The 25,892-nt window shown below is 35.8% G+C and overlaps 4 protein-coding genes and 1 long non-coding RNA gene across 6 annotated transcripts; 1 reads left to right on the plus strand and 4 right to left on the minus strand.

Annotated features, from left to right (window-relative positions):
* The first annotated feature begins 1,658 nt into the window (after window positions 1-1,658).
* On the plus strand, window positions 1,659-4,402 carry LOC111209602 (EIN3-binding F-box protein 2-like). The gene is made up of 2 exons (XM_022709605.2): window positions 1,659-1,941; window positions 2,058-4,402. Exons 1-2 carry the CDS (start codon window positions 1,917-1,919, stop codon window positions 3,881-3,883), a joined length of 1,851 nt encoding a protein of 616 aa, XP_022565326.2. The 5' UTR covers window positions 1,659-1,916; the 3' UTR covers window positions 3,884-4,402.
* LOC111209603 lies at window positions 4,199-6,929 on the minus strand. The gene is made up of 2 exons (XR_007329221.1): window positions 4,960-6,929; window positions 4,199-4,573 (listed from the first exon to the last, which is right to left on the minus strand). It is a non-coding gene; the product is annotated as an uncharacterized LOC111209603 (long non-coding RNA).
* Window positions 6,930-9,031: 2,102 nt separating this feature from the next.
* On the minus strand, window positions 9,032-9,994 carry BNAA09G04610D. The gene has a single exon (XM_013805415.3). It carries the CDS (start codon window positions 9,884-9,886, stop codon window positions 9,284-9,286), a length of 603 nt encoding a protein of 200 aa, XP_013660869.3. The 5' UTR covers window positions 9,887-9,994; the 3' UTR covers window positions 9,032-9,283.
* Window positions 9,995-19,916: 9,922 nt separating this feature from the next.
* On the minus strand, window positions 19,917-24,213 carry LOC125593300. Of its 2 annotated transcripts, XM_048769742.1 has the most exons (9): window positions 22,653-24,212; window positions 22,263-22,535; window positions 21,615-21,729; window positions 21,419-21,543; window positions 21,188-21,269; window positions 20,971-21,082; window positions 20,731-20,894; window positions 20,514-20,634; window positions 19,917-20,448 (listed from the first exon to the last, which is right to left on the minus strand). In XM_048769742.1, the coding sequence occupies exons 3-9, from the start codon at window positions 21,713-21,715 to the stop codon at window positions 20,107-20,109; spliced, it is 1,047 nt and encodes a 348-aa protein (XP_048625699.1). In that variant the 5' UTR covers window positions 21,716-21,729; window positions 22,263-22,535; window positions 22,653-24,212; the 3' UTR covers window positions 19,917-20,106. The 2 variants fall into 2 exon arrangements, with proteins under 2 accessions (XP_048625699.1, XP_048625698.1); XM_048769741.1 differs by having other exon boundaries at window positions 21,615-22,535; window positions 22,653-24,213.
* Window positions 24,214-24,921: 708 nt separating this feature from the next.
* On the minus strand, window positions 24,922-25,753 carry LOC125593301 (protein TIC 20-II, chloroplastic). The gene has a single exon (XM_048769743.1). The coding sequence runs from the start codon at window positions 25,669-25,671 to the stop codon at window positions 25,051-25,053; it is 621 nt and encodes a 206-aa protein (XP_048625700.1). The 5' UTR covers window positions 25,672-25,753; the 3' UTR covers window positions 24,922-25,050.
* Window positions 25,754-25,892: the final 139 nt, after the last annotated feature.

The raw sequence follows: 25,892 nt of genomic DNA on the forward strand, positions 1-25,892 counted from the left end.
AAATCAAACCAAAAATGGTTTGTCTACAATGCATGTACTCCAACGATTTCCTCACCTTCAATGTATTCAATCTCTTCTGTCAACCTTCAACCATCAATTTCGTCCTTTTCAAACAATAATATTGTTTGTTTTTCTTCTTTTATAACCTCACCAGCATTTTATTTTATTTTCTTCTCACAACTTGTTAATTAGTGATGACGCAACCAGTGATAATGCACATATATCTAAATACAATACATGAACATCATAACAAACAACTCAAATAGCTAAGTGTTTAACTGTAATTAACTAAGTTGTTAATTACTAGTATACATGATGGAGATTTGTTGGGTTTTTTTCTTATCAAACAAACCGATTCAGGTTGGCTAAGAAAACTAATATAGAGGTTTTATTTAGCCTTTGGTTTTATAGGTTTAGAGTTAAATGTGTATATTAGAAACACCAAAGATTAATATGTATTTGTTTTACTCAGAGATAGAATTAGTTATTATGAGTTATAAGAGTACCTTTAACTGTAGTATATAGGTGGAGTTTTCATATTAAATAGAAAAAAATAATCAAAAAGTAAAAGAGAGGTGATATTCTGTATCTCGTCTAAGACACTTTAAGAACCCTTAGCTTCATATACTCATTTTTCACTTGTATTATTATTACTGGTTTAAATTTGACTTATAATTTAATTTTTTAAAACAAAATTGATCTGTACTATAAATAATAGTCATATATTAGTAAGAAACTTATAAGGGGTTCTTGGCGCTGGCCACGCTCTAACTAATTCTTTAGCTCAGAGATAGATTATTTGGTGGACAATATGGAGAGTTGATTAGAAATTGACAGGTGGACAATGCAGAGTTGATTAGAATCGGAATCACACAATTCCAATTACCCTAATTAATATCATATCTAATAACACCAAATTTAATACAAAATTATAATCAGTTGTTGAGTAACAGTGTTTTATGTTATTTGAAATTATGTTCTTATAAATTAGATGATTAAATAAACCCCTTAACTTTATTTTGTTCAAAAGCTCCTTAGTTAAATTATAAAATTATATTTTGTAAAAGTATAAATAAATATTTTGTAAAAGTGTAAATTAAATATTTATTTTCAACTGATCTATATATGGATTTTTTATAACAGAATTTCTTATAAAATGATTCATAAATCGAAGCTTCTCAAAAAAGAAAATTTCGAAACTCTTTTCAAATGTTGGACTTATCAAATATAAGATCAGCATGGAATTAGACTATGTTATCCTCATGTATAACATCATTAAAAAACATGTTACGAGACACCCAACATTTGATACTATTTTTCAAATAAAAATAAATAATGTCGTTAGGTCATGTTTTCAAATTCCTCCAACCAAAACAATACATAACAAAAAAAATTCAACGAAGTCGACCTCTCAATGTTAATTTTTGTCAACAATGCATGTATTCGACATTTCTATGTCATTCCTTCAATGTATTCAGCCTTTTTCGTCAACCTTTAAGAACTTTATGAAATAAATTATCATGCTTTATTAAATTAATATCAATAATAATGTTTAGTTGGTCGGAAAGAAATTAAAATAATAATATGATTACAATTGGGTTCGGTGGGGCCTGTCTGGGAACAAAGAAGGTTGAGAAGAAACCCGTCTTTCGCGGGTGTATACATTGAACTTAAAGAGTTTTAATCCTCTACATTAACCCCCACCGTAAGCCTCCATCGTCTTCCCCATAAGACCTTCCACAGTTTCCCCTTCTCTCTCTCATATCTCAAAAAGTTTGAATCTTTCTGAAAACCCTATTCTCCTTTTTGCCCTATTCCTCTAGGGTTCTTCTCCGTTTCATGAATCTAACTCTTCTTCGACCTCAATTCAACACCGTCTCTGCTCTGTTCATCGTCGTCTTCTTCCTCTTCGAATCATGTCTGGGATCTTCAGCTTTAGTGGTATGCTCTTCAATCTCTTAATTAAACTTCTGGTTAGGTTCTACCGTTTGATCTCGTTAGCCTCTCTTGCTCTGTTTCTCGTTAAAAGTATTGATTTTTACTTGGTTTAATCACAGGTGATGAAGATTTTTTCAATGGGGGAACGATGCATCTGTCTCCAGGGAGCTGTCCCGGCGTCTATCTCCCACCGCGCAAGAGACTACGCGTCGCCGCACCGTCACTCTACAGCGCCTTTAACCAAAAGCAAACTTCAATCGAAGTTTTACCCGATGAGTGCCTATTCGAGATCCTTAGACGCTTACCCTCTGGCAAAGAGAGAAGCGCGTGCGCTTGCGTCTCCAAGCATTGGCTCAACACTCTCACTAGTATCAAAGCGAACGAGTCTGTTCAAGAAGTGGAGAGTGAAGGGTTCTTGTCAAGGAGCTTGGAAGGTAACAAAGCTACGGACTTGAGGCTTGCAGCTATCTCTGTCGGGACGTCAGCCCGCGGCGGGTTAGGGAAGCTTCAAATCCGCGGAAGTGGGTTTGAGAGTGAAGTCACAGACGCTGGTATTGAATCAATTGCATATGGTTGTCCTTCTCTTAAGTCTCTGTCTCTTTGGAATCTCCCTGCGGTTAGTGATAAGGGTTTGTCCGAGATCGCACGGTGTTGTCCGAAGCTTGAAAAACTCGATCTGTCGCGGTGTCCTGGAGTGACAGACAAGGGTTTGGTCGCAATAGCCGAGAACTGCCGGAATCTAAATGATCTGACGATTGATTCTTGCTCTGGCGTCGGCAACGAGGGGTTAAGGGGGATTGCGAGACGGTGTAGTAGTCTAAGATCTATCTCTTTGAGGAGCTGTCCTCGCGTTGGAGATCAAGGAGTTGCGTTCCTTTTGGCGCAAGCTGGCTCTTACTTGACGAAAGTGAAACTCCAGATGGTGAATGTAACGGGCCTGTCTCTTGCTGTTCTTGGACACTATGGAGTTGCGGTTACTGATCTTGTGCTTAGTGGGCTTCAAGGAGTGAATGAGAAAGGCTTCTGGGTCATGGGAAATGCTAAAGGGATGAAGAAGCTCAAGTCCTTGTCAGTAACGTCGTGCAGAGGGATGACTGATGTTGGGGTTGAAGCTGTTGGAAGTGGCTGTCCGGATCTGAAGCATGTCTCTCTGAACAAGTGTCTGCTTGTTTCCGGCAAAGGGCTTGTGTCTTTGGCGAAATCTGCGGCGTCTTTAGAGAGTTTGAAGCTTGAGGAGTGCCACAGGATCAACCACTTTGGTTTCTTGGGGTTTCTCATGAGCTGCGGCGCGAAGTTGAAGGCTTTCTCTTTGGTTAACTGTCTGGGGATCCAAGACTTGAACTCAGAATCACATCTTACATCAACCAGCTCCTTACGGTCTTTATCAGTCCGTTGCTGTCCTGGGTTTGGGGATGCAAGTCTCACCTTCTTAGGGAAGTTCTGCCATCAGCTTCAGGACGTTGAGCTTTGTGGATTGAACGGAGTTACAGACGCTGGTGTCCTCTCTTTACTTCAGAGCAACAACGTTGGTCTAGTGAAGTTGAACTTAAACGGATGTGTTAATGTATCAGACAACGCAGTCTCTGCAGTTTCTTTCTCCCACGGAAGCACGCTGGAGTCTCTTAGCCTTGATGGGTGCAAGAACATCACTGATGCAAGCCTTGTCACAGTATCCAAGAACTGCTACTCAGTAAACGACCTTGACGTGTCAAACACTTTGGTATCAGATCATGGGATCAAGGCTTTGGCGTCTTCTCCCAACCACTTGAATCTTCAGGTTCTCTCTCTTGGTGGCTGCTCTGGGATCACAGATAAAAGCAAGGCGTGTATACAGAAACTCGGCCGCACGCTCTTGGGATTGAACATTCAGAGGTGTGGTAGGATCAGTAGCAGCACTGTGGATAGTCTTCTGGAACAGCTATGGCGGTGTGATATACTTTACTAGATAGATACCTTTCTGCAAAAGTACTTAGGTTCTGGTCGGTAAGCCCCTAATAGATTTCACCTAGAACTTAGTTTCTTTCTCAGGACGCAGCAGCTGGTTTTTTTTCTGCAAATTTTTTGGCAGGTTCTTGAGCCTGTTTCCACAACTGTTGTGTTCCTGGGAATCTTGTTACTGAGTTCTGGTAATCTAGTTAGGGTTGTTTAACCTTTACTGTCTTTTTGGAGTTTGTTGTTGTCTCTCTATGTTCTTGTGGGAGTACTTGTTCTTTGGTTTAGGTTTGTGATGGTAGTGCCTTTATCTTTCCCTATGTAGAGCTTTTGGCAGTGGCGGTGTATCTTCTTAGTCGCCATTACATCTCTTAGGAGTTGTTTTTTTGTGTGTTCTGCCAAAAGCTATGTTTTTCCACTTTGTTTTTTTTTTGTTTAAGGCACTGTCTGTACTACTTGTACTACTGATTATTGTATAAGCTTCCACTGAACATACTACTATCTTTTGTAATAGAACATGTTCCTCAGATCATTTTGTTGTGATTACAAAATTGAATGTGTAAAACCTTTCACAGAGCCTCCTTACCTGAAACAATTAAGTAACAGCATCTTGTTTTGTACCGAGTCTCACTCCTGCTTTGACCTCTTATCATGTATCATGAAAAGTGAGATGGAAGATTGGCTATAAAACCGCATCACCGTCCTGCAGACCATAACTTCCAATGCACTCAGTATTAGTGATTAACTTCTGACCACCAAAACACAAGCAGAAATGCCCCCACAGGTGTGTCCTTCACCATTAAACACACATGTTGTGAAATTTGCATTAACCATAATGGGAGAGAAGCAGGCCCGACCCATTGTGTTAGGCCTGCCTAAAGCAAAAATGAAAATGTTGCCCCTCTTAGATTTAAACCTCTGACATGTAGGAAAATATGGTGCTGCATGCCAATTGGACTACGTGACATTTTACAAAATGCTTATGGCCTCAAAATTTATGTATATTTTGGCGCCTCAAGCAGGGGTTTTATGGGCTTGAGCCCGAGACCGGTCCGGAGAGAAGTATGTAATGAAAGTTCAATAAAGTACCATGAGATATTGGAGACGTGGATGAAGGTAATCTCTATGGCAAGCTTGAGATCTCCAACAGTTGCTGAGCTTTTTTACCGTAAACATCTTCACATAGTAAATAAAATTTAAAATAGAAGCTAACGAAAGGAGTAGTGATTTAATGGGAGAACCCACTACAGTCTTCCACGGAATATTATTAGGGATATATATCCAAACATTAGAAATTTTAAGGGACATTAAGTAATATATAAAAGTTTAAGGTCAATCAACTAATCACCAATTGATTTTAAGTTGAAAGTTCATAATAAACCCGAATCTAACATGGTATCAGAGCTCAGATCCTAAATAACCCTAAACTCATAATTAAAATTAATCTCTCCGACCGGGTATAAAGGTCGTGATTAACCCTTCCAACCGGGTATAAATGTTGTGTTAAACTCGCTCGACCGAGTATAAATGTTCTAAAGTTCCGAGATTTCTGGCCGATAAGAGCCATCATCTTTTGGAGGAGTATTAGGGATATATATCCCACACTGAAAATTCTAAGGAACATTAAATAATATATAAAGGGTTAGGGTCAATCCACTAATCACCGAATGGTTTTAAGTTGGAAGCCCATAATAAACCTGAATCCAAGTATATGTGTGGCTCTAACAAGGAGATTGTGATGCCTTCGTTGAGTTGACAATTAGATGATAAAAATAAATCTAAAAGGAGATTATGATAATACATCTAATTGAACCTCTTTTTAAAATGATAAAAAAAAAAGGATTACCAAATAACCAAATATAAGCTACTTAGTTAAGTTGACAAAAAAAAAACTACTTCGTTAAACTCTTTTTTTTTTTCTTTTTCTTTAGTTCCAGGATACTTCGTTAAACTCTACTCATATATAAACTAGAAAAATCTTTACATCGTTGATACACATCTTAATGTGGAGTCAGTGATGAAAGAGATGAGACCGATCCACCTCGAGGTCAATAATGAAGACAGTGCAAAAGACAGAATCGCTTCGCATGAACAACCAGCCTTGTCTACACCACAACCACAATCCCAACTTCGTCGTCCTAACCAAATGATTGATAGTTAGTAATATGGTATGGTATAAATTTAAATGTTTAGATTATTTTAGATTGTTGCTCTATAGATTAGAAAGTTGCAATAATTCACCATTCATTAATTTAGTGATGACACCAAATAAACGTCATCCCTTATATCCAGAAGTTAAGGTACTAACTACTACACTTATGTGGTATGATTTAAAAAAACTAACAATATGTGATTTTTGTATACCCTATAATCGTTTACCACCAGGGGCTCATGTTAAGCCTACGCAGCCAAATGGAGTGATGCATTATGTGAAACGCATCGAACCTCTTAGGTGGATCGTTGAGCTCGAAACGTCTCCTCACGTACCGCAGACTACGTTTAGTGTAAATCGTTGAGATTGGAACTTAGAATTTGGGTATGTTCGTTTGCCACTAGGGGCTGCGGTTAGGTCATCGTATATACATGCGGAAGAGTTTGTTTAACTTGTAAGGATAAAACCTTAACGTAACTCGTCCAGAAATAAAAAATCGTAACGTTAAAAGGATTTGACATTTGGTTGTGAAAATGGCCAAACCCAAACAAACAAAAACCTTATCTCTCTGTGGCCTCATCAGACATCACATGTGGGTGTCATAAAACTGATGTGGCTTGTGGGTCAATGACTCCTTTCACATCCCAACGCCTATTTTCTTGTCACTAAAACCTACTATATTTGTTTTCTTGCTTCACTCTTTTTTGATAAATGAAATGTAAAGTACTCAACGCCTGACGTTATATTCAACACATTATCCGTTCATCTAATATTTCGGTTGCTTTTATCCTTCTTTCTTCTGATAACCGTGGTGTGGGATATACATTATCCGATCTTCTAATATTTCGGTTGCTTTTATCCCTTTTTTCTTCTTCTAATAACCGTAGTGTGATACCAAAAACTTTAAATGCCCAATAACTAATCACTACAGACCTTATACGTGTGAAACGACTAATTTCATTTAAAATGTAGCTAAATAACCAGTATAAATCGAACCAGGTAGCAGTAGTTTCAGCTGGAATTCTTTTTACTATAACCAAATTTGAATTCGGATAATAGCATGACAGAAATCTGATAGCAAACCGGCGGCAACATCAACTTAAATAATAGAATTTTGGGTAATATAGATTTTCTTGTGTACCTTCATGTAAGCTTCTATTAATATGTTGCAGTTCCAGATTTACCATGTGTTCTTGTTATTTTGATGTTTGTTTATCCATTTTACCACACAAAATGATGATTTTTTTGTAACATGATGAATATAACTATAGAAATCTGAATCAAATTTCTCATCCAATCATCTTGGTTGTACAAGCCAGCCATCAGTTAAAATATGCATTATAAAATAGTCTTAGTTAGGCCACTAGGTGCAAAAATAATTGAATATATCACCAAAATAAACACTCGTACCATACGAATGTAAGTTTATGTCACATATTACATTAAAATCATTATTAGTTCGTATATTAGCAACTTAAAGCTAAGGATCAGATAAACTAGTAGACAAATAGTGGTTGCTTAGTTTGTGCTGAGCTGTTTTCTCGTGGATGAGAAACTGATAACATCGATCCCACATCATGTCGTATTTTTCTTATCAGAAAATTCTATTTTTAATTAAGGAAAAAAAACATTTTGAAAGAGAATCAGCCAAAAGCCTTGCCAGTTTTGAAAGACGTCTTATAGTTTTGTGTTTTCTCTCTAAACATAAAAATTTGTAGGATAAGAAAATCACAGGTTCACAGCTCAAGCAAATGGAAGACCCACAAGTGACGTATGCTGTGGGAAGAAAACAATGGCACATCTTAAATTATATTGGCATATAGCCATATAGGTCCATATTATATAGTGGTCCAGCCTACATGATAATCCTCTCACTGTTGCTTTTGTTAGGAGGTGGGATGGATCTTATCTTTAGAAAACAACTCTCAATGTTGACAATGATATTATTACATCATGATAATCCCATTACCAGGATAATAAAGTAGTTGCCAGTTTTATCTGAACATAGTGCGCTCTAATCAACAAATCAAAGCAAAGCAACTTCTATTAACCTAGTCAGGAGGAGATCTAAGAATCATGCATAAAGATACTCTCAACTTGACTACCTCCAAGATGAGGAAGACGTATTTGTGCCAATACCTGGATTCTGACAAACCTTTACCTCTTTTATTAGTTGATTCCCCAACGTAATACTATTTTGCTCGATTTGTTACTTGAACTTTTTAATTCATGTTGTGATGTGCTCCACTCATCAGCCAGCTGTCCTTTTCTCAAGTAAACCTTTACTTCCTTCCCATAATCACCTTCGATCGCTTCAGGTATTTTCATTAATTACCATCCTGATCTCCTTTTTTGAGCTGTATAGGTGATAAACTGATTTTATCCTTGATTTCTTCCAATATTTTTATTTTTTCGAGCTCCAAAATCACCATTACTGAGGAATCTCCTTACCAAATGTTAGATCTCTGATTCAAAAACTCGTATCCCAAAATCCAATATTTAATTTGTCATTATTAATTTGCTCCAAATCTTCTATTCAACTTCTCCTCCTTTCATTTCACATAGGGTCAAACGTTGATTTTCTTTCTAACAGTCCGATTTCATTTTTTCAAAGTCGATAAACACCAATGTTGAATGTAACGGTTTCCCTATGTATCCTACCACATCCTGCGAACCTGTAAAAAAAAAAACAATAACAGATCAAATTCATTAAAAACATAATTAATCAAATATAGAAGAAACAAAATAAAGATACATACCTCACACGACGAACAACGCATACATACCTGGGAATCACAACGGAACACGTAAACGGGAGACACGACGACGGTTTAACGGCAAACGGAACGAGTCAACGGAAACGGTAAACGTTGACGGAACAAATAACGGTGAAGGCAGTGATTGCAAACTCGTCGTGATTGAGTAACTGGAATCAATAATACTTGTTCGATTTCCAGATTTTAATTAACCAGTTCGACTACTGTTCTTTGATTCTATAAATCTTTCGACTTAGGGAAATTTAGTGCGCTTCAATATATGAAGTACTATGTACAATTCATCATCATTTCACCCAACAAAACAAAAACTTCAAGACGGCGTCGTTTAGGTCTCCGTTACATAACTCGTTCCGGTACGACTCAGTACAGCTCAGTCGCGCATATCCGAGTCTCAGCTCGCTTCAGATCCAGACTTCCTTGATAACCACAGCTCTACCAGAAACGAGTCTTCCTGTGGCCGATTCAAAGACAATAACAAACCCGATCAAAGATCATCTGCTTTCGACATAGACGATAGCCTACTAGGCCTAGGCTGATAAGCAGACCTCCTTTTCAGCTGATGCGAAGACGGCCTTATCAAAGTCGTCAACGCTCTTCTCACCCACTCGCCTTCGACCCCACCGATCCTCACCAGAGAATTCGTCATCGCCGAACGTCTCATATTCAAACTGTTCGTCGGATACGCCGCCGCCGCCGCCGCGGCGCCTTGCCCGTGGGGATTCGCCACGTTCTTGTGCAGACTGCACCGGAACGATCCGGGGTGAGTCGTCGGCGAGCACATGCATCTCCTCCTCGAATCGGGGATCTTGTTGCCGCCGCTGGGCTTCGAAACGGCGATGGATCGGTGGTTCGGGGAGATGGATCTGGTGTTGTCGATCGAGTAACGGAACGATGATTGTTTCAGCGGGGAGGATGCGAAGAGGTTAACGCGCGTAGGGGACGCGGATCTGTGGAGTTGATGTTGATGATGTTGGTTGCTGAAGAAAGCTGAAGAACGGGAGGAGAGGGTGGAGGAAGCGAAGCCTGATGAAGACGGAGAGCGTAGCGCGGAAGCGGTTGATCTGGTTCTAGAAGATGTAACCGCCATTTTTTGAGAGACTCTAATTTAAAGAGAAGGTGTTGTTTCTAGAAGAAGGCGTGAAAGGATTTTTTTTTTTTTTCTAAAAGTCCCCTGAGGCTAGTTGGTTCGGCAAACCTAGTGAGTCTCAGAAGAAGAATTTATAGGTGAGGACGATTAATGGCGTTTTCGTAATTATTGAGAAAGTTCGTGACCTTTCCGTAATTTATGGAATTTGGTTAACTGACTTAACCATGGTTTGTTTATCAACTTGTCGGATTCTGATCCAACGGCTGAGAGGGATGGTTCGGCTGAATGCTTTTTGTGGGCACTTACAATGGGCGCGCATGATTTATGATAAAACTATAGGCCAACCAGAAAAATAGTTTATGTAAAATTGTAGATGCTTGTTTTGAAAATGATTACTTCAAAAATATAAAACCTAAGGTGGGGGTATTGGATTTAGAAATTTGATAGAATTTGAAGGAATTATGGTTTCCATTAAATTCTAGTGTTATTCAATTGTGTATTTTATCAATTCTTTTAAATTCTTGTGTTATTCAATTGCATATTTTATCAATTCATTTAAATTCTAGTGTTATTCAATATTTGTTAGATTTAATAGGAATGTCATTTGAAAAGAATTTAATGGAAAATGTAATGTAAAATGCAAAGGATCAATTCCTTGCTTTTATGAAGGGATTTGTTATTTTTAGAACCAATTTGACCCCACGGTAACCCACTACGTCTTTAGAAGACATATCACCTACACCAGCCCAATTTCATGTCTCTCCTCTTCCAAAACCGGAACCGAAAAACTGAAATAGAATCAAACCAAATTATTCGAAACCAAAATCGGACCGCCTCAAATATCTGAATGGTTTCTATATTTCTATATCTAAATAACCGAATCGGAAACGTAACCGAACCGAAAACCGAACGGTACCCGAATATCCGGAAAAACAAGTTTCAACACTTTGATATAAAATAAAATGTCATCAGTTTCACTCAACCCGAATGTCCATGGCTAGTTCACCCAAAAAGATTCCTTTAGTAAAAAAAATCTTTCTACAAAAAGTAAAATTTTCCAAAGTGTTTTATTTTGGTAAAAAAATATCTAAGAGTTAACTACTAGTTGTGTATTTTTTTGTTATCATTCATAGCGTTAGTATTACCATTTGAATTCCATCAAATTAATTTACATTCACTTAAATTCTATGGCAAAAGATAAACATAAGAATTAGACAATTGCATTAAAATCTCATAAAATCATTTAAAATACTGCAAAAGTTATTACATGTGAATTCTTTCAAATTCTTGAATTCAATACCACCCCCTAAGAAATAATAACAACTAGGCATTCTTTGTCCGGTCCAACAAACAAAAAAGTCGTATAAGAATCAGTTGACGGTTTGTGACCATGATATACCCATCTTAAAAAATATTCAAACCATGTACGAACGTAGGACACTCATTGTTAATGAGTAAGAACCGGCTTTCTAGAATTAAAACGTGATTCAAACTTATGATCAGTTTTTTAAAAAAAAAAACTTATGATCAGTCTTCAAAATAGTGCCGCGGACCGTTGGTTGATAGACCAAACCATCCACGTGCTTATAAAACCCCTTGATTCAAAAGAATACCAGAATATGATATAATATGTAGCACTTCATTGTTACTACAATTTCATATGGAAATATCTCATATGTTGTAAAGTACCTCCTTCGTTTTTGATATTTTTAAAACTAAACTCATGCCTAGTAATTAGTCATAATTTTCTTAATAGTTTTACATAATATTATTAAAATAGTCTAGAAGTTCATGGGAGTGAGAGTAGAATGATCATGTTCCCAGCTGTGAGGGAGCGTGACTCTAACACCATTATGTGTCAGCCTGTCAGATTTTGGGTCATAGTCTTCAAAATCTATGGTAACAAATACAAAATATACTCACACTCTTTTTCTAGCCTTTTAACCGCCAATCTTTTTATTTTGCTTTTTTTTTTGGTTTAGAAAGATTCAGTGTGTTAGTGGTCGTCTAAAAAGTATCACTGATTCACTGCTATGTTCATTAAGTTGGAAGGTGAGCAGATCTACTAAATTGATAATTTGATAGTGAGACTTATTTATGTAGGAAACATCTAAAATAAGATGGCTAGTTGGCTATTGCATGTAATCTATTGCTATATAATAAACGTAATAATAAATACACTTAATTGTGCAGGTTAGACAATTATAAGAAAAAAAACTAATTTTCCAAAGATGAGCCCTATATAATAACCTGAGTATAATACTTGTAAGTCACTATGAATATCTGTAAATATGTAATACTTATTTGTAGACTTGGGGGGATTTATAGTGCCCGAACATGGATCAAGAATAAAACCATTTGAATATGATAAAAAATATAAAATATCCAATGTATAATTAGATTTAGAGGTGCATAATTATTTTCCCACCAGTATAAAATTTGAATTACATGGATTAAGAAAGAGGAATTTATTACGAATAGGTTGACCTTCTTCTTCTTTTTTTGGTCATACAGGTTGAGCTTCTTAATTTGCAACTTGCTGGTCTTAAGTCAGTCCTCTAGGCCACGGAGTCAAGTCCTGCGCTTTTAGAATACAGACTTTTCGTTATATGATTATTATATGTAAGATTTGTCGAGTAATAACTATTGGCATTGACTCAGATTGGCAATGGAAGAAAAAGCAGCACAACAAATATCTTTTTTTTTCTTCTTAATGACAAATATCTTTCTTTCTATTTGAGAAAAAATGACAAATATCTTTGATCAGAAAAAATGACAAATATCTTTTCAGTACAGTAAAAGGCAAATGTAATAAGCCAATCGGAGAAAAATATAACAATAAATATCTTCTTTATGAAGGATTTTATTTTAACTCATAATTGGTGACATGTGTTTGAACAGTTGACTAATTACAATTTCTCAAAAAATGTTTGTGTTATAAGCTGCTTTACATATGGTTTGCCAATGGTTTTCGTTTTTAACTTACCATTGTTTCAGCTCTTCATTGTATCTGATTGGTAGTTGAATAAGCCATTGCGGCTAACCGCTGCTACCATTAGTATAAAATAAAGGAGGTTCAGTGCACCCATTGTAATGGTGACGGTTAATTCCGAGGAATCTACAAAATTTAATTAGATTAGATATCAGGCTAATTAATAAATATAGTAGTCACAATCACAAAGCACAACACAATGTTATGTCGTGTTGGGCAAGTGCTTGAGGGACAAGCAAATCCTTTAAGCACAGGCCAAACTATGACACGTATGAATCCATCAAAATACAGTCGGCACCCACTTCTCATTAGCCTCACGACAAGTGAAAGAAACTAAATAGTTTTTTTTTCTTCTTGATTAGCAGGTGATCAGTTAATTATTTAATTCAAACAACGGAGTCGAGTTCTAACAGGGGTCATGCGATTATCATCGTTTATTACAAGTTAACAATCGTCTTGGTGATCAGGAAGTATTTGTACACCACATGATCAAGCATCTATTTTGTTTAAAATTAAGATGAAAATGTGGATTCCATTCATAAAACCATATTATAATTTATGAAATATTCGAATAAACTGTTTAAAGAAAAGAATATGAATAAATTAATTAGAAAGCATATTTGATAAATTGTAAACGCCAATTAGGTGCGCCTAATTACCGATAAGTGGAAGTGTGAAACCCAAAGCCAACGTTCTCGGGAGTCTAATCATTTTCCCGTTAACCACCAATAATAATATCAACACTATCCCTATTTATAATTCATAAACTAACCACACATTTTTCTTAAGTAGTCTCAAGTTTGAGTTTAGTCATAATGTCGTAGCATAGCCCTATAATTTTATTCTCCATCTTATTTAAATATCACTGTCATCATCACTTCTTTCTATAAACCTTTTGGCGTGATTGCTAAATAGCTGGCATGACTAGTTTTTTATTCCATTAAAAAATTAAAAACTTGAAGATTATAACTAAAGTGCAAAATATTGATATTTTCTACCTTGTAATCTTGTACATATCTTATTTACGAAATATACCATATTATCCCACTGCTATATGCAGTTGTAGATTCACCTCTACGAGACCATTGGTCACATGGTAGTTCAATATAATTCCAACGAACAGTATCTTAGCCATGAGTTATATATCCTCAACTGCAAATATAATTAACTCTATAATACTTCGTATAAAAGTTCTCAAGAGAACTAGAAAAATTCTACAAGCCAAACTTAAATTTTATCCTCTCAAATTCGTGTAGACTCCTAGAACTGGATATTATAGCATCCAATGGAGATTAACTCTAATACTTTGTACTAGGTGATAATCCGCGCCCTGCACGGAATGAGTGATTAAAAGAGATTATTACTTTTAATCTAAAGATATTATAAAGTAAAAATATATAGTCACAAATATTAGATATAATAAAAAATTGAACGAAATTATGCAGATTTATATATTGTAATTGGTTAGATGTAATTGAAGTATATTATATGGAAATAAATCTTTAAGCGTAAGCAAATAATTAAATAAATTTATTATAAATTTAAGATAAAACAACACATAGGAATATAATTATTACTTTCATAATAAAATTTATGATAATATGAAACGAAACATAGGTAATAGAATAATAAAATACAAAAGCAACAAATTATAAAGAAACAAATAAAAAAAACTGATAAAACCATAACTAATGTAAAAAATGTCTTTAGAACTATAAGTTTGCAATCCTAGAAAGAGAAATAACAAAGAACTCAAGGCTACATATTTATATACGTTAAATTAATCTTCTGAAATCAATCTCACCCTAATTATATAAAATATTCACTAATTATTATCACAAAACTTGCGCTTTAATCCCTTTTAAAAGCTTGCCTTAATACACGATAATAATAAATCAAAGAAGATCAAATTAGGTAAATACTATCATACACAAATGATGTAATCAATTCACTTTATTTTTAAACACTTGTAACGATATCACCTTCGATTTCGGGATGATATTTAAACAACAAAATCATGTGATATAATTTTAAAATCTGAATACATAATCTAACTTTCTTTATATACAACTATAATTGCAAATGAATGCTTAATGATTATAAAAAATCAATCAATTAAAATTAAGAATTGATATGTAATTTAATTTGTCCAAGCAGAATAATCTAACTTTCTTTATATACAACTGTAATTGCCGGTAAATACTTAATGACTTTAAAAAGACAATCAATGAAAATTTTGAATTGATATCTAATTTAATTTGTCCAAGCGGGCTAATGAATTTTTCAAATTCAACATAATAACATACGTAGCTAACCGGTCAAGGTTATAGCTTAATACATCTTTTGATATATTCAATATAACTATACCTATAATGAGTTTATATATGAGGTTGATATAAAAAAAATTAACATATGACCATTGGACAATAAGAACTTCTGAAATAAAAAATATTAATACAAACCGTATAGAGTAAGCAGTCATATAGCTCCTTCTACATTTTGAAAATATTGAAATTGCCTTATAGTTGATATCATTTAAGTGAGACGAACATTCTTACTTATACAAAAACAAATTTATACTTGAGATTTCTATATTCTCAAAGATGATAGGCGTTTCGAGCTATATTCGATTTTTATTTGTACTTATATATCATAAAGATGATAGGCATCTCGAGATAGATGAGAAATATTTTTTGAACTAAAACTTGTGTTATACTACTTTTACTAAAATATATTTGTATCTACTTGATGGATATAGAAACCTAAGGAGACTACAAAAATCAATAATAAAAGAGGCATTTTATCAATACGAAGGAGGCCGCATGAAAAATGGGTAATGAATGATCAAATGAGTTATCGGTTATATAGATAGGAATTATATAATATATTATGTTAAGCTATATTGTAATGAATAATGACAATATATGTAATTAGTCTAATGAGGAGAGGGCTTTTAATTAAAGGGTGTAAGAGTGATTTTAGTGTTGACACTAAGAAATGACAATTTGGTTAATAACACATGAGGTCAAGGTTAGTTTAAAATAATGCTCTTCAAATAATAAAAAAAGGGTTTTATGAATTAAAGAAAGAAGACAATTAAAGGGTGTAGAATAGTTTAGTTATCTTCTCGTGGGCTATACAACTTCATTCGAACCAAACCAAAATCTCACTTTTACAAAATCTAGGCCCAGACTTTACTAACCCCAAGTACAATCTGTTATGCATCGGTTGCATCGGTTGGACCGGATTGCTTTTACAAAACATGATGTTTGCAGTTTTGATAAGAGATAGATAAGTAATATTTTACATCAGAAATGGAATACGTTGATCATTAGAATTTGATATTCAATGTCTAACTATTTGTGATTTTACGAATATCAAAGATGATGATATAGCTGTTGCATATTCTCGAAAGAAAAAATATGTGCAGACACAATCCGTAAGGAACATAATTCATCAGTTTGTCTGAGCTAAGGAACATAATTCATTAGTTTTTGAGGATCTCCTCACGAACATGTGCAAGCAGCTAAAAATGTCCATTTTATTTGTTTATTTATATAAGTTAATGTTATTTTGCGACCAGTTATAAACGCAATTGCATATAGACAGACAATAGCGAATTGTGGTTAGGCTAAACAGCTGCTTAGAAGTGGAGTGTGTTGGCCAAACAATAGATTAGACACAACAGCAGCTGCTTATAGGGGTTAGGCTAGTCACTTCTTAAATGAACAAGAACAGTGGAAGACTGGTTCAGTTTCTGAAACTGAACTCTTTTCGATTGACACAAAATATGTTCTAAGCACTAGAGGCTGTTCTCGACTGGAAGAGAGTCAAATTGCGTTACCGTGATGGTTATTCTTTCACAGAAGACAACATCATTATACAGTCTAAAAATGCATGTTCAGCCGAATGATTAACTTGTTGAATGTTGGAATATGTTCTTTTTGGACAGAACCTTATGACACCATCGACTTAACAACATCTCCTCAACTGGCCTAACTACGACACATGAAATCCATTAAAACACAGTCGGCACTCGGCACCCACTTCTCAATGGCCTCACGACAAGTAAAATAAATAAATACTTGTCTTTTTCCTTTTCTTATTGTTTAGCGGATGATCGATTAATTATTTAATTCAGACAACGGAATCTAGTTCTAAGTTCTAACATGGGTCGTCGTTTTTTACAAGTTAACAAAATTCTCTGCTGATCCGGAAATGTTTGTACACCAGCACCACATGATCAAGCATCTATTTTGTTTAAAATGAAGATGGAAATGTGTATTGGATTCATAAAACCATATTATTGTCTCTGAATTTATTTAAATAAAACTGCTTAAAATAATAATATGAATAGTTAATTGGAAAGTACATTTGATAACGTGTAAAAGGCAATTAGGTGTGCCCGATGATTGATTGGTGAAAGGGTAAAACCCAAAGCCACCACTCTCGGGAGTCTGATCATTTTCCATTAACCACCAATTATAGTATTAACACTATCCCAATTTATAGTTCGTAAACTAATTACACATTGTTCTTAAGTAGTTTCGAGTTTGAAAAGGTAAGAGAATAGAAGGATTACTCACCTGAACATAACAGATGTTGTGGCCTCTCCTTGTCCCCTCTTCTTCTCTTCATATTCCTATGAAAACTAAAAAAAATAAAGCCAAATCATAAGCTGGGGGTACCGTGGGACAAGAAAACTAGGAAAAACCTTAACTCTACCATAGAATCTTCATTCTTCAAGCTGTCTCTTTTTATGTATTCTTGCTTTGTCCACAGCACCTTCAGCCTTTACACAACATTAACTTATGTATTAGTTTTCATAGAGATTTCACTATTTGATTAAGAGGCTCAACAGTCACCACATACATACAGAGCATAAGCTTTGACTTTGAGATGTTGTTACTAGTAAAAGTTAGAGCATGACTTACTAGACATATCAAGTTTCCTTGAATTGCTTCAAATTGGTCTTCAGAAAATTTCATAGTTTTTGGTGGCAATGTGGGATAAGGGCTCCACTATCTAAATATAACCATGTTGGAGACTAAATTACTAACAATTTCATTCAACAACATCTCGTCATCAACTTAAACATTGGTCTCCACTCTCTTGTATAACCTCTTAAACCAATATTCACAAATCCATTCACAGTGCATCAATAGAAATTCAGCAACCACAAATAGTATATAGGCAGTTCAAGAAATCTTTGGTTGTACTTTAGTAAAACTTTGTTTCAAGACATAGAATGAAATGATGATTTAGATAGACTCGTTAAAGCCCCCACATGTTCTACAAAAATGTACACATTAATAACTAATAAATCCCCAAACACCAACCTCTAATAGTTTGTTTGTGTTAAAAGAATTACTAAATTAATAGTGCAATTGTATTATCACAAGCAAACACAATTAGATAATAATAAATCTTATAGAACCAACGGTATTCAAGTTTCCAAGTGCATGATGCTTTCACCCTTCTTCATAACCTTTAGCAGCGAGTGCTATGTTGGACGGCAAGATCATGTCCTATCCTCATCTTAATGCCACAAAAAGCAAAATATATTTTTTCGAAGAAGTGTCAAAACGATAATAACAAGTAAAACTAAGCGTAAAAACGAGAAAAAGTACCAAAACAATAAAAAGCGGCAAAACCAAACGACAAAGGGAGAAAAAACACCAATAACTTAAACGGCAAAACGAAACGCCAAAACAAGAAAAAACACTGAATAACTCAAACCTAAAGTCAATAGTATCAATAATATTGTTGTAGAAGTATTTATATGTTAATTTTATATTTTACTAGAGGCGGTCCCGGGCTACGCCCGGGTTGTTTTGTATGATATTATTTTAATCACCCAATAGGTAACTATATTGTCTGCCAAATTATTCGTATAGTGTTAATAAAACGGAGTATTTGGAAAGAAATCAGTGCTTAAGATTTGACTACAGTGTCATACGTTAATTGAAGGAGATATCATTTACTTGATTGATGGGATTATTTGAAACATTATCAAACCATATGCAGAACTTTTCCTTATTATATTTAAGGAACCCAAAATATAGGTGGGACCAGTTTATATTCTTATGGAACCGATTGGTCTTTGGGTGTTTTGCCTTCGGGGTTGAATTAAACCATATACTGGGACCAGTTTGTATATTTAAGAACCGATTGGTTCTGAGAGAATGGTGCGCTTGGCTTCTAGAGGTGGGGATGTTTTACTAAATATAATATTTTAAATATATATATATTGGACTGCTAAAAATGTAATAATGCGTAGAAGCTAAATATATTTAACAGCTAAAGATATATTTGTTAAAAGAAAACTTTCTTAAAATCTTTGACCAAAAAAAAACTTAAACTCCTCAAAAGAACAATATTTTACATTTTAGTCTTAGGACATCAAACAGAAACTGGATTATGGATTTGTGTTACCTTCAATTTGGCCAGGGGGGGTGGGAGGTGTGCTCTCCATGCCGTTGATATGGCGATCCCTAGATTCAATCACATTGCAAATTAGTATTCTATAATATGTATTGTAATGTTTTAGGCTTACTATAATGTTTTTACACTTACCTTGCTTTTAGAGAATTGGCTTGTTGTGAGCTTAGTTGACAGTTCCAATGGTGATTTGTAAACGGAGTTGAAACATGTGAGAGAGAAAGTAATATGTTAAAAAGTGTGGAAGAGGAAGTTAAGTTTTACATGTGAGAGAGAAAGTAATATGATAAAAAAGTGTGGAAGAGGAAGTTAAGTTTTTTTCTTGACCAGATACTCTATTATAATTTTCTTAATGTCAGTGCAAGATTCTAGCCGTCAATCAAGTTACGAAATTGATTGACCAAAATACTTACATTAAAAAGTGACAAATACTTACTTTTCAATATATGCTCTATATGCATATTACGTGATCCTTTTGTATAAAGTGAACTATACAGACTTTATCATCCTATGTGCATCTCACGCGAAAGATGATACTCAAATCTATAACTCAATACAAACTATGAAGACCTATGAACAATTAACTGAGCAGAGAAGTTCTAAAAACGCAGAGTAGGATATTAAAAACATAATTGTTTGGAAACCAGAAATCAATTCTTAAACTGTCTGCAAGCAAAAAACTCTGAAATGTAGAAACTGAAAGAAAACCAGAAAACAATTCTGAAATTGAAAAGCAAAGACTTGAAATTTAGTGGACCTTGCAACATCTGAGAAGATGAACAAAGCTCTAATTCTCACATCTTGGGCGTTTAGCCTTCTCTGGATCAGCAGTGTCATACCCCCTCTTACTCTCTTCATTTGCACAATCTCCACGGCTTTTGGAGGATTCGGACACTTCGTCTCTGGTCAGCATCGTTACCTTGGACGCTGCAGCATTGTTGTTTCCAACCGATTCTTCTGTGTGTGGAGGGATGTCTTGAGAGAGGACCTTGGTGACTGTTATAGCTCGGGTGTTGCCTGAGAAGTTGTGATCAGTCACTTTCACACAAAACCTATGCGTTTGTCCGATGATGCTGATTAGAGCTTCTGGGACAGGCACCTCATCCTCAGCTCCTTTGTCCCCATTGGCCTTACATCCAATAATAACAGTGTGAGTTGTAATCATATGAGAGCAAAAAAATTTGGCTTATTTACCTCAAAGTAGCTGCTCAGCAACTCTGATGCGTGCTTCCCAGTTAAAGAACGACCAGCATCACCAAGCAAGACAAAAACAGCTTGCTCACTGTTGTCATAAACAGATATCTTTGCACGGTACCTGTGAAGAAAGAATTAGAAGCAAAAGTTACAAATGTAATAAGCAGAAGCAAATACCAGTGAAAGTGTATTTAAATATTCAGAGGAGACTACATACTCTGCAACACCAGTTGTGTTAACCTTCTCACACTTTGTGTTTGTACACACCATCGACGTTGGGCCTTTCGTAGCCTTAGAATGGCACCCACTGCATGCAATGTAGTACCAAGCAGAGCCATGAACAACATCATCAATTGTAGCCGTGCATTCAAAAAAGGCATCCTGCGACAGTGTATAAGCATTTCATATAAACATTGGTGCTTTCATAATAAGTAAGAAATATTTGCTTGAATGTTACCTTTGCAGAGTCCTGTTTGATGTAGGAGAATATGTCCGCTATAGACAGCGTCTCACGCTTAGTTACCACCTCTGCAATAACCTGATTAGCAGTGTCTGGGTTACAGCCGAGCCTGATACAAAATATAAACCATTTATCAGTCATCAACCGCAATAGATATAAGCGTGGGCTTCACAACAATTTTGGAAGAATAGATGCTGAATACATGAGTACATACCAGGTGGAGTACTCTATGGTTGGTTGGACATCATTGTCCATGAACACCCGTGTGGAGGACATAGAGGAGAGGGCAAGGGTACCTGTTCAACAATGGAAGTAAAATCACAAAAAAAAAAAAAAATATTAGTGGAAATTTGTATAAAACATGACAGACACAAATGACAAACTTCTTTGTAATACATGTCACAATAATTAATGAAAATGCGAGACTAAAAGAAGAAACGTTAACCTCCGAGACGTTTGGGGTTAACAGTCGTGACCAAAATCACTGTTGGAGTGTTTTCAAAGGTTTTGAATTTCTGGCAGAACTCTGTTGCAGCCTGGTCCCAAAGGTAGAGCTTCATCACAGGGCCGCTGAAAAAACACGTACAGACTTAGAAACTGCCGAGAGATAGTCGATTGAAAATAAACAAAAAAACACTTACTCATGCGATTGCACATGAACCAAAACGTGCCGAGTGGCAGCTATCTCCAATTCGTCAAGGGTTGGACGCTCAGTAAGAGTCTGTCCATTGACCAGCTTCATGTGGCCAAGGACATCTAACACATTGTTCATAAAGAGTATAAGTTAGATGGATAAATAAAATTATAGGGATCTAACTTTATAAACCAAATGACCAAAACTAATTAACATGTTGTTCTTTTAGTACGTAGTGTGATTCACAAAATGATCAAAGCAGACCAAAAACTCTTTAACTTAAACTATCAACATGTGTATATATTATATATTAAACCACAACTATAAAAACTTTTACCAGTTACGTCACACAAAACTATTCATAAAGAGTATAAGTTAGATGGATAAATAAAATTATAGGGATCTAACTTTATAAACCAAATGAACGAAACTAATTAACATGTTGTTCTTTTAGTACGTAGTGTGATTCACAGAATGATCAAAGCAGACCAAAAACTCTTTAACTTAAACTATCAACATGTTTATATATTATATATTAAACCAAAACTATAAAAACTTTTACCAGTTACGTCACATAAAACTAAGCTAGAACGAACCCACATCTAAACATAAAGCAATTTAACAAAGAGATTACTTGTAAGATTAAAGAGCTTACCATAGAGGTCACCTCTGAGATCACAATTTGCTTCGAAATCTTCATGTGAATGAAACCTGAAACGGTCTTCAGCGAAATGGATGGGAATGTCGTGAAGCGGGATCAGTTCAGAGTTCCATGTGAAAGAGACGGTCGCGACATGGTCAGAAACCCGATACACCGGCTTTTTTTCGATCCGTAGAAGTTGATGAGTTTGTAAACTGATCCACGTTTCATGTCCGGCAAGAACTTCTTAATTCTTCCCGGTGGGATGAATCCTTGAACAACAGTTCCCTGTTGTCAATAGAAATAAGAACAAATAAGAATTTCAATATGGATCACGAAATAAAATGAAATAAGAATCGGTGTGAAAAAATAAATCGCTAAAGAATGAATAATGAATCTCCAGACCTGTTCGTCGATGAGGAGCATCTCCAGACCAATGACTGTCTTCTTCACCGGGTTCCGAGCCTCCCAGAAGTGGATGAGTCGGAATCGCAACTGAGATTCATGGGGGCCTAAAGAGACATCATTGAAGAACACGACTTTCTCATCAGAATCGGAGGAGACGGGGGCCTTCCCATTTCGTTTCATCGCCATGTCTTGAGGTTTGAGTGGTTCTAGGGTTTTGGTTTGAGGGAGGAGAGAATCTAAGTATATAAAGAAGGAGAGGATGAGGGAGATGGAACGGAACCATTAAGAACGTAGTGATTGATCAAAGCGAAAGTAAATTGCTCGATCAATTATCAGTTTCTTTTTTCTTTGCTCTTTGATCTGATTCTCTCTCAGAAGACGAAGCGTAAGCGGCGTGGAGAATCATATCTCTCGACTTCGGTTCCTGCGAGATGGGTTCCTGCGAGATGGGTCCAAACCGGACCGAAAATAGAACAGAGAAAGCCCATAGAAGCCCACCTTATTAAATGGTCGATTCTGGACGCGCGCTTCTGACGTGGATGAATAACTCTTTCTGATTGGGCGAATTTTTTTGATGACGTGGCGTTCCCTGGACACAGGATATGTCCCTTTTAGTAGTGTTATTTGTCATTATGTCAATGTTCGTGTACAAATATTGTTCTCGACATATTGTTTCCTTTCTTTTAAAAACAATATATATATTGTCGGTCATAACACTTGCATAACAAAGACAATTCATTAAAGAAAATCAAAAGTTTTAGAAACTCATAAATCAATGCTTGATATGTGGCCATCAACATTCAATAACTTTGCTTTATGTTTAGTACATGTAACTAACTTCATCAAATCTACATTTTCACCAAAATAAGAATCAAGCTTCAGATAAAATTATGCATATAAGTATTAAATTTCTAAGTAGTATTTTTGGTGGGTTTGTTTTCTCTTTTGGGCTTATTATGTTGTATGGTGAGGGATGACATAACTAGAACATGATCTTTGTTATTTTGCAAATACAAGTGATGTTATAATCTCCATTTTCTCCACAATGATAGAAATAAATAGATGTGATCTAACTTATTAACTAGAAAGAAAAAAAGAGCCAAAACAAGTATATGATTAGTTCGTTTCTCTATGGCTTATTCCAAAAAATTTCAGGGTGTGGAATTTAAAGTTCTTCCACGTCAAACCTTGTAAATTATCAGGACTTAAAATTCTACGAGCCAGTCATAAATTTTATTATCTCTCAAGTTCGTGTAGACTCCTAGAACTGGAGATTAAAGCATCCATTGGAGATTAACATATCTCTAATACTGTTTAATTTATTTTTTGTATACCTATATAAAACATTAAGCTACCAAGACCAAGGGTGTATGAATTAAAGAAAGAAGACAATTAAAGGGTGTAGAATAGTTTAGTTAACTTCTCGTGGGCTATACAACTTCGTTCGAACCAAACCAAAATCTAGGCCCAGAATTTACGAACCCAAGTATAATCTGTTCTGCATCGGTTGGACTGGATTGACTCATTTCCAGTTCCAAAAGCACTCTTTGGTGTAAACATGATGTTTGCAGTTTTGGTAAGAGATAGAAAAGTAATATTTTACATCAGAAATGGAATACGTTGATCATTATAGTTTGATATACATTGTCTAACTATTTGTGATTGAACGAATATCAAAGATGATGATATAGCTGTTGAATATTCTCGAAAGAAAAAATATGTGCAGAGACAATCAGTTAAAGAACAGAATCCATTAGTTTTAGAATTAGAGGCCCTTGTCGCGTCAAGAATATGTGCAAGAAGCTAAAACATTGTCCATTTTACTTATTTATATAAATTATTGATATTTTGCGATCAGGTATAAACGCAATTGAATATAGACAGACAATAGCAAACTATGGTTAGGCTAAATAGCTGCTTAGAAGTGGAGTTTGTTGGCCAAACAGTAGATTAGACACAATAGCAGCTGCTTATAGGTAGAGGTTAGGCTAATAGCTTCTTAAATGAACAAGAACAGTGAAAGACTGGTTCAGTTTCTGAAACTGAACTCTTTTCGATTGACATAAAATATGCTCTAAGCACTAGAGGCCGTTATCGACTGGAAGATAGTCAAATTGCGTTACAGTGATAATTATTCTTTCACAGAAGACAACCTCATTATACTGTCTAAAGATGCATGTTCAGCCGAATGATTAACTTGTTGGATGTTGGAATTATGTTATTTTTAGGACAGAACCTTATGACACCATCGACTTAACAACATCTCTTCAAACGCAAACAACAGCTTCCTGATTCTTTCGAACTACATACCAGTAACAATTGCTCAAAGCTGAAACCTTTATGATCGCAAACACAAATAAAAAGAACAGTTTTCGAAACATAAGTGATAAGCTTTCTAGAGTTGTCTCCCAGCAGCATCAGCGACAAGAGGGATATAAGGAGTCTTCCCGACCAAACAGCTCACAACTCCATAGACAAAACACATGAAGCTAAACACAAACACACCCGTGTGTCCCCACATCATGGCCTTCATCCCAAACCCACCTCCATGACCCGGATCCAGTATCCTCGTCAGCAACACCGGAACCGCCAACAGCACATCGAGCGTCACCGCCTGCATCGCGTTGAACCTAACGTACCTGCTGAAACTCGTGTTCCTCACCACACCCAAGTACAGCCCAAAGAAGGCCACGAAGCTCGCGCCCGGGACCGACCTGTAGAGGTTGAGTAGCGGGAAGATGGGCTCCACGAGGAGGCCTAGCCTCGGGTACTGCGCGAAGAGGAAGCGCCCGTATTGGAGCGAGTTGAAGAACGGCAAGGCGTAGGATGCGATTGAGATCACGCGCTCGGTTGCTGGTGTTGGGGTGTAGGATGCGCGCGTGGTTGAGGTGGAGAGGCGTCTGGTTGAGGGGCGGAGTGAGATGGTGGATGTAGGGAAGGAGAGGGAGAGTGGTCTTGCTCTAGGAGCCGCCGAGGGTTTTAGGGTTTGGTGGATAGATAAGCACAGTGACGCCATTTGAGAAAAATCTCTTTTTTTTTTTTTTTTTGAGAGAGAGAGAGAGGCGAAACGATGAAGAGATGAAGCTTTTAGCTGAATCGAACCGACCAAACTGAGGTCGAACCGGTGTATTCTTAAACCAACGACCGAAATTGAATGTTCTAATGGAAATGGTCTGCTTAACTGATATCTATTCGGATAGAAGAATATATTTTTGGATTTTCACATTTTGATTAATG

This window comes from Brassica napus, chromosome C9 (assembly GCF_020379485.1).
Source record: "Brassica napus cultivar Da-Ae chromosome C9, Da-Ae, whole genome shotgun sequence".
Taxonomy (NCBI): Eukaryota; Viridiplantae; Streptophyta; class Magnoliopsida; order Brassicales; family Brassicaceae; genus Brassica; species Brassica napus.

Bases quoted from the DNA above. Each gene is read 5' to 3' on its own strand.
- LOC111209602 (XM_022709605.2), top strand. From the start codon at position 1,917: ATGTCTGGGATCTTCAGCTTTAGTG. The intron at 1,942-2,057 runs GTATGCTCTTCA...GTTTAATCACAG, and splicing joins TGGGATCTTCAGCTTTAGTG to GTGATGAAGATTTTTTCAAT.
- BNAA09G04610D (XM_013805415.3), bottom strand. From the start codon at position 9,886: ATGGCGGTTACATCTTCTAGAACCAGATCAACCGCTTCCGCGCTACGC.
- LOC125593300 (XM_048769741.1), bottom strand. From the start codon at position 21,745: ATGAACAATGTGTTAGATGTCCTTGGCCACATGAAGCTGGTCAATGGA. The intron at 21,544-21,614 runs GTAAGTGTTTTT...GTGTTTTTTCAG, and splicing joins GTTCATGTGCAATCGCATGA to CGGCCCTGTGATGAAGCTCT. The intron at 20,895-20,970 runs GTAACATTCAAG...ACACTGTCGCAG, and splicing joins TCAAACAGGACTCTGCAAAG to GATGCCTTTTTTGAATGCAC.
- LOC125593301 (XM_048769743.1), bottom strand. From the start codon at position 25,671: ATGGCGTCACTGTGCTTATCTATCCACCAAACCCTAAAACCCTCGGCG.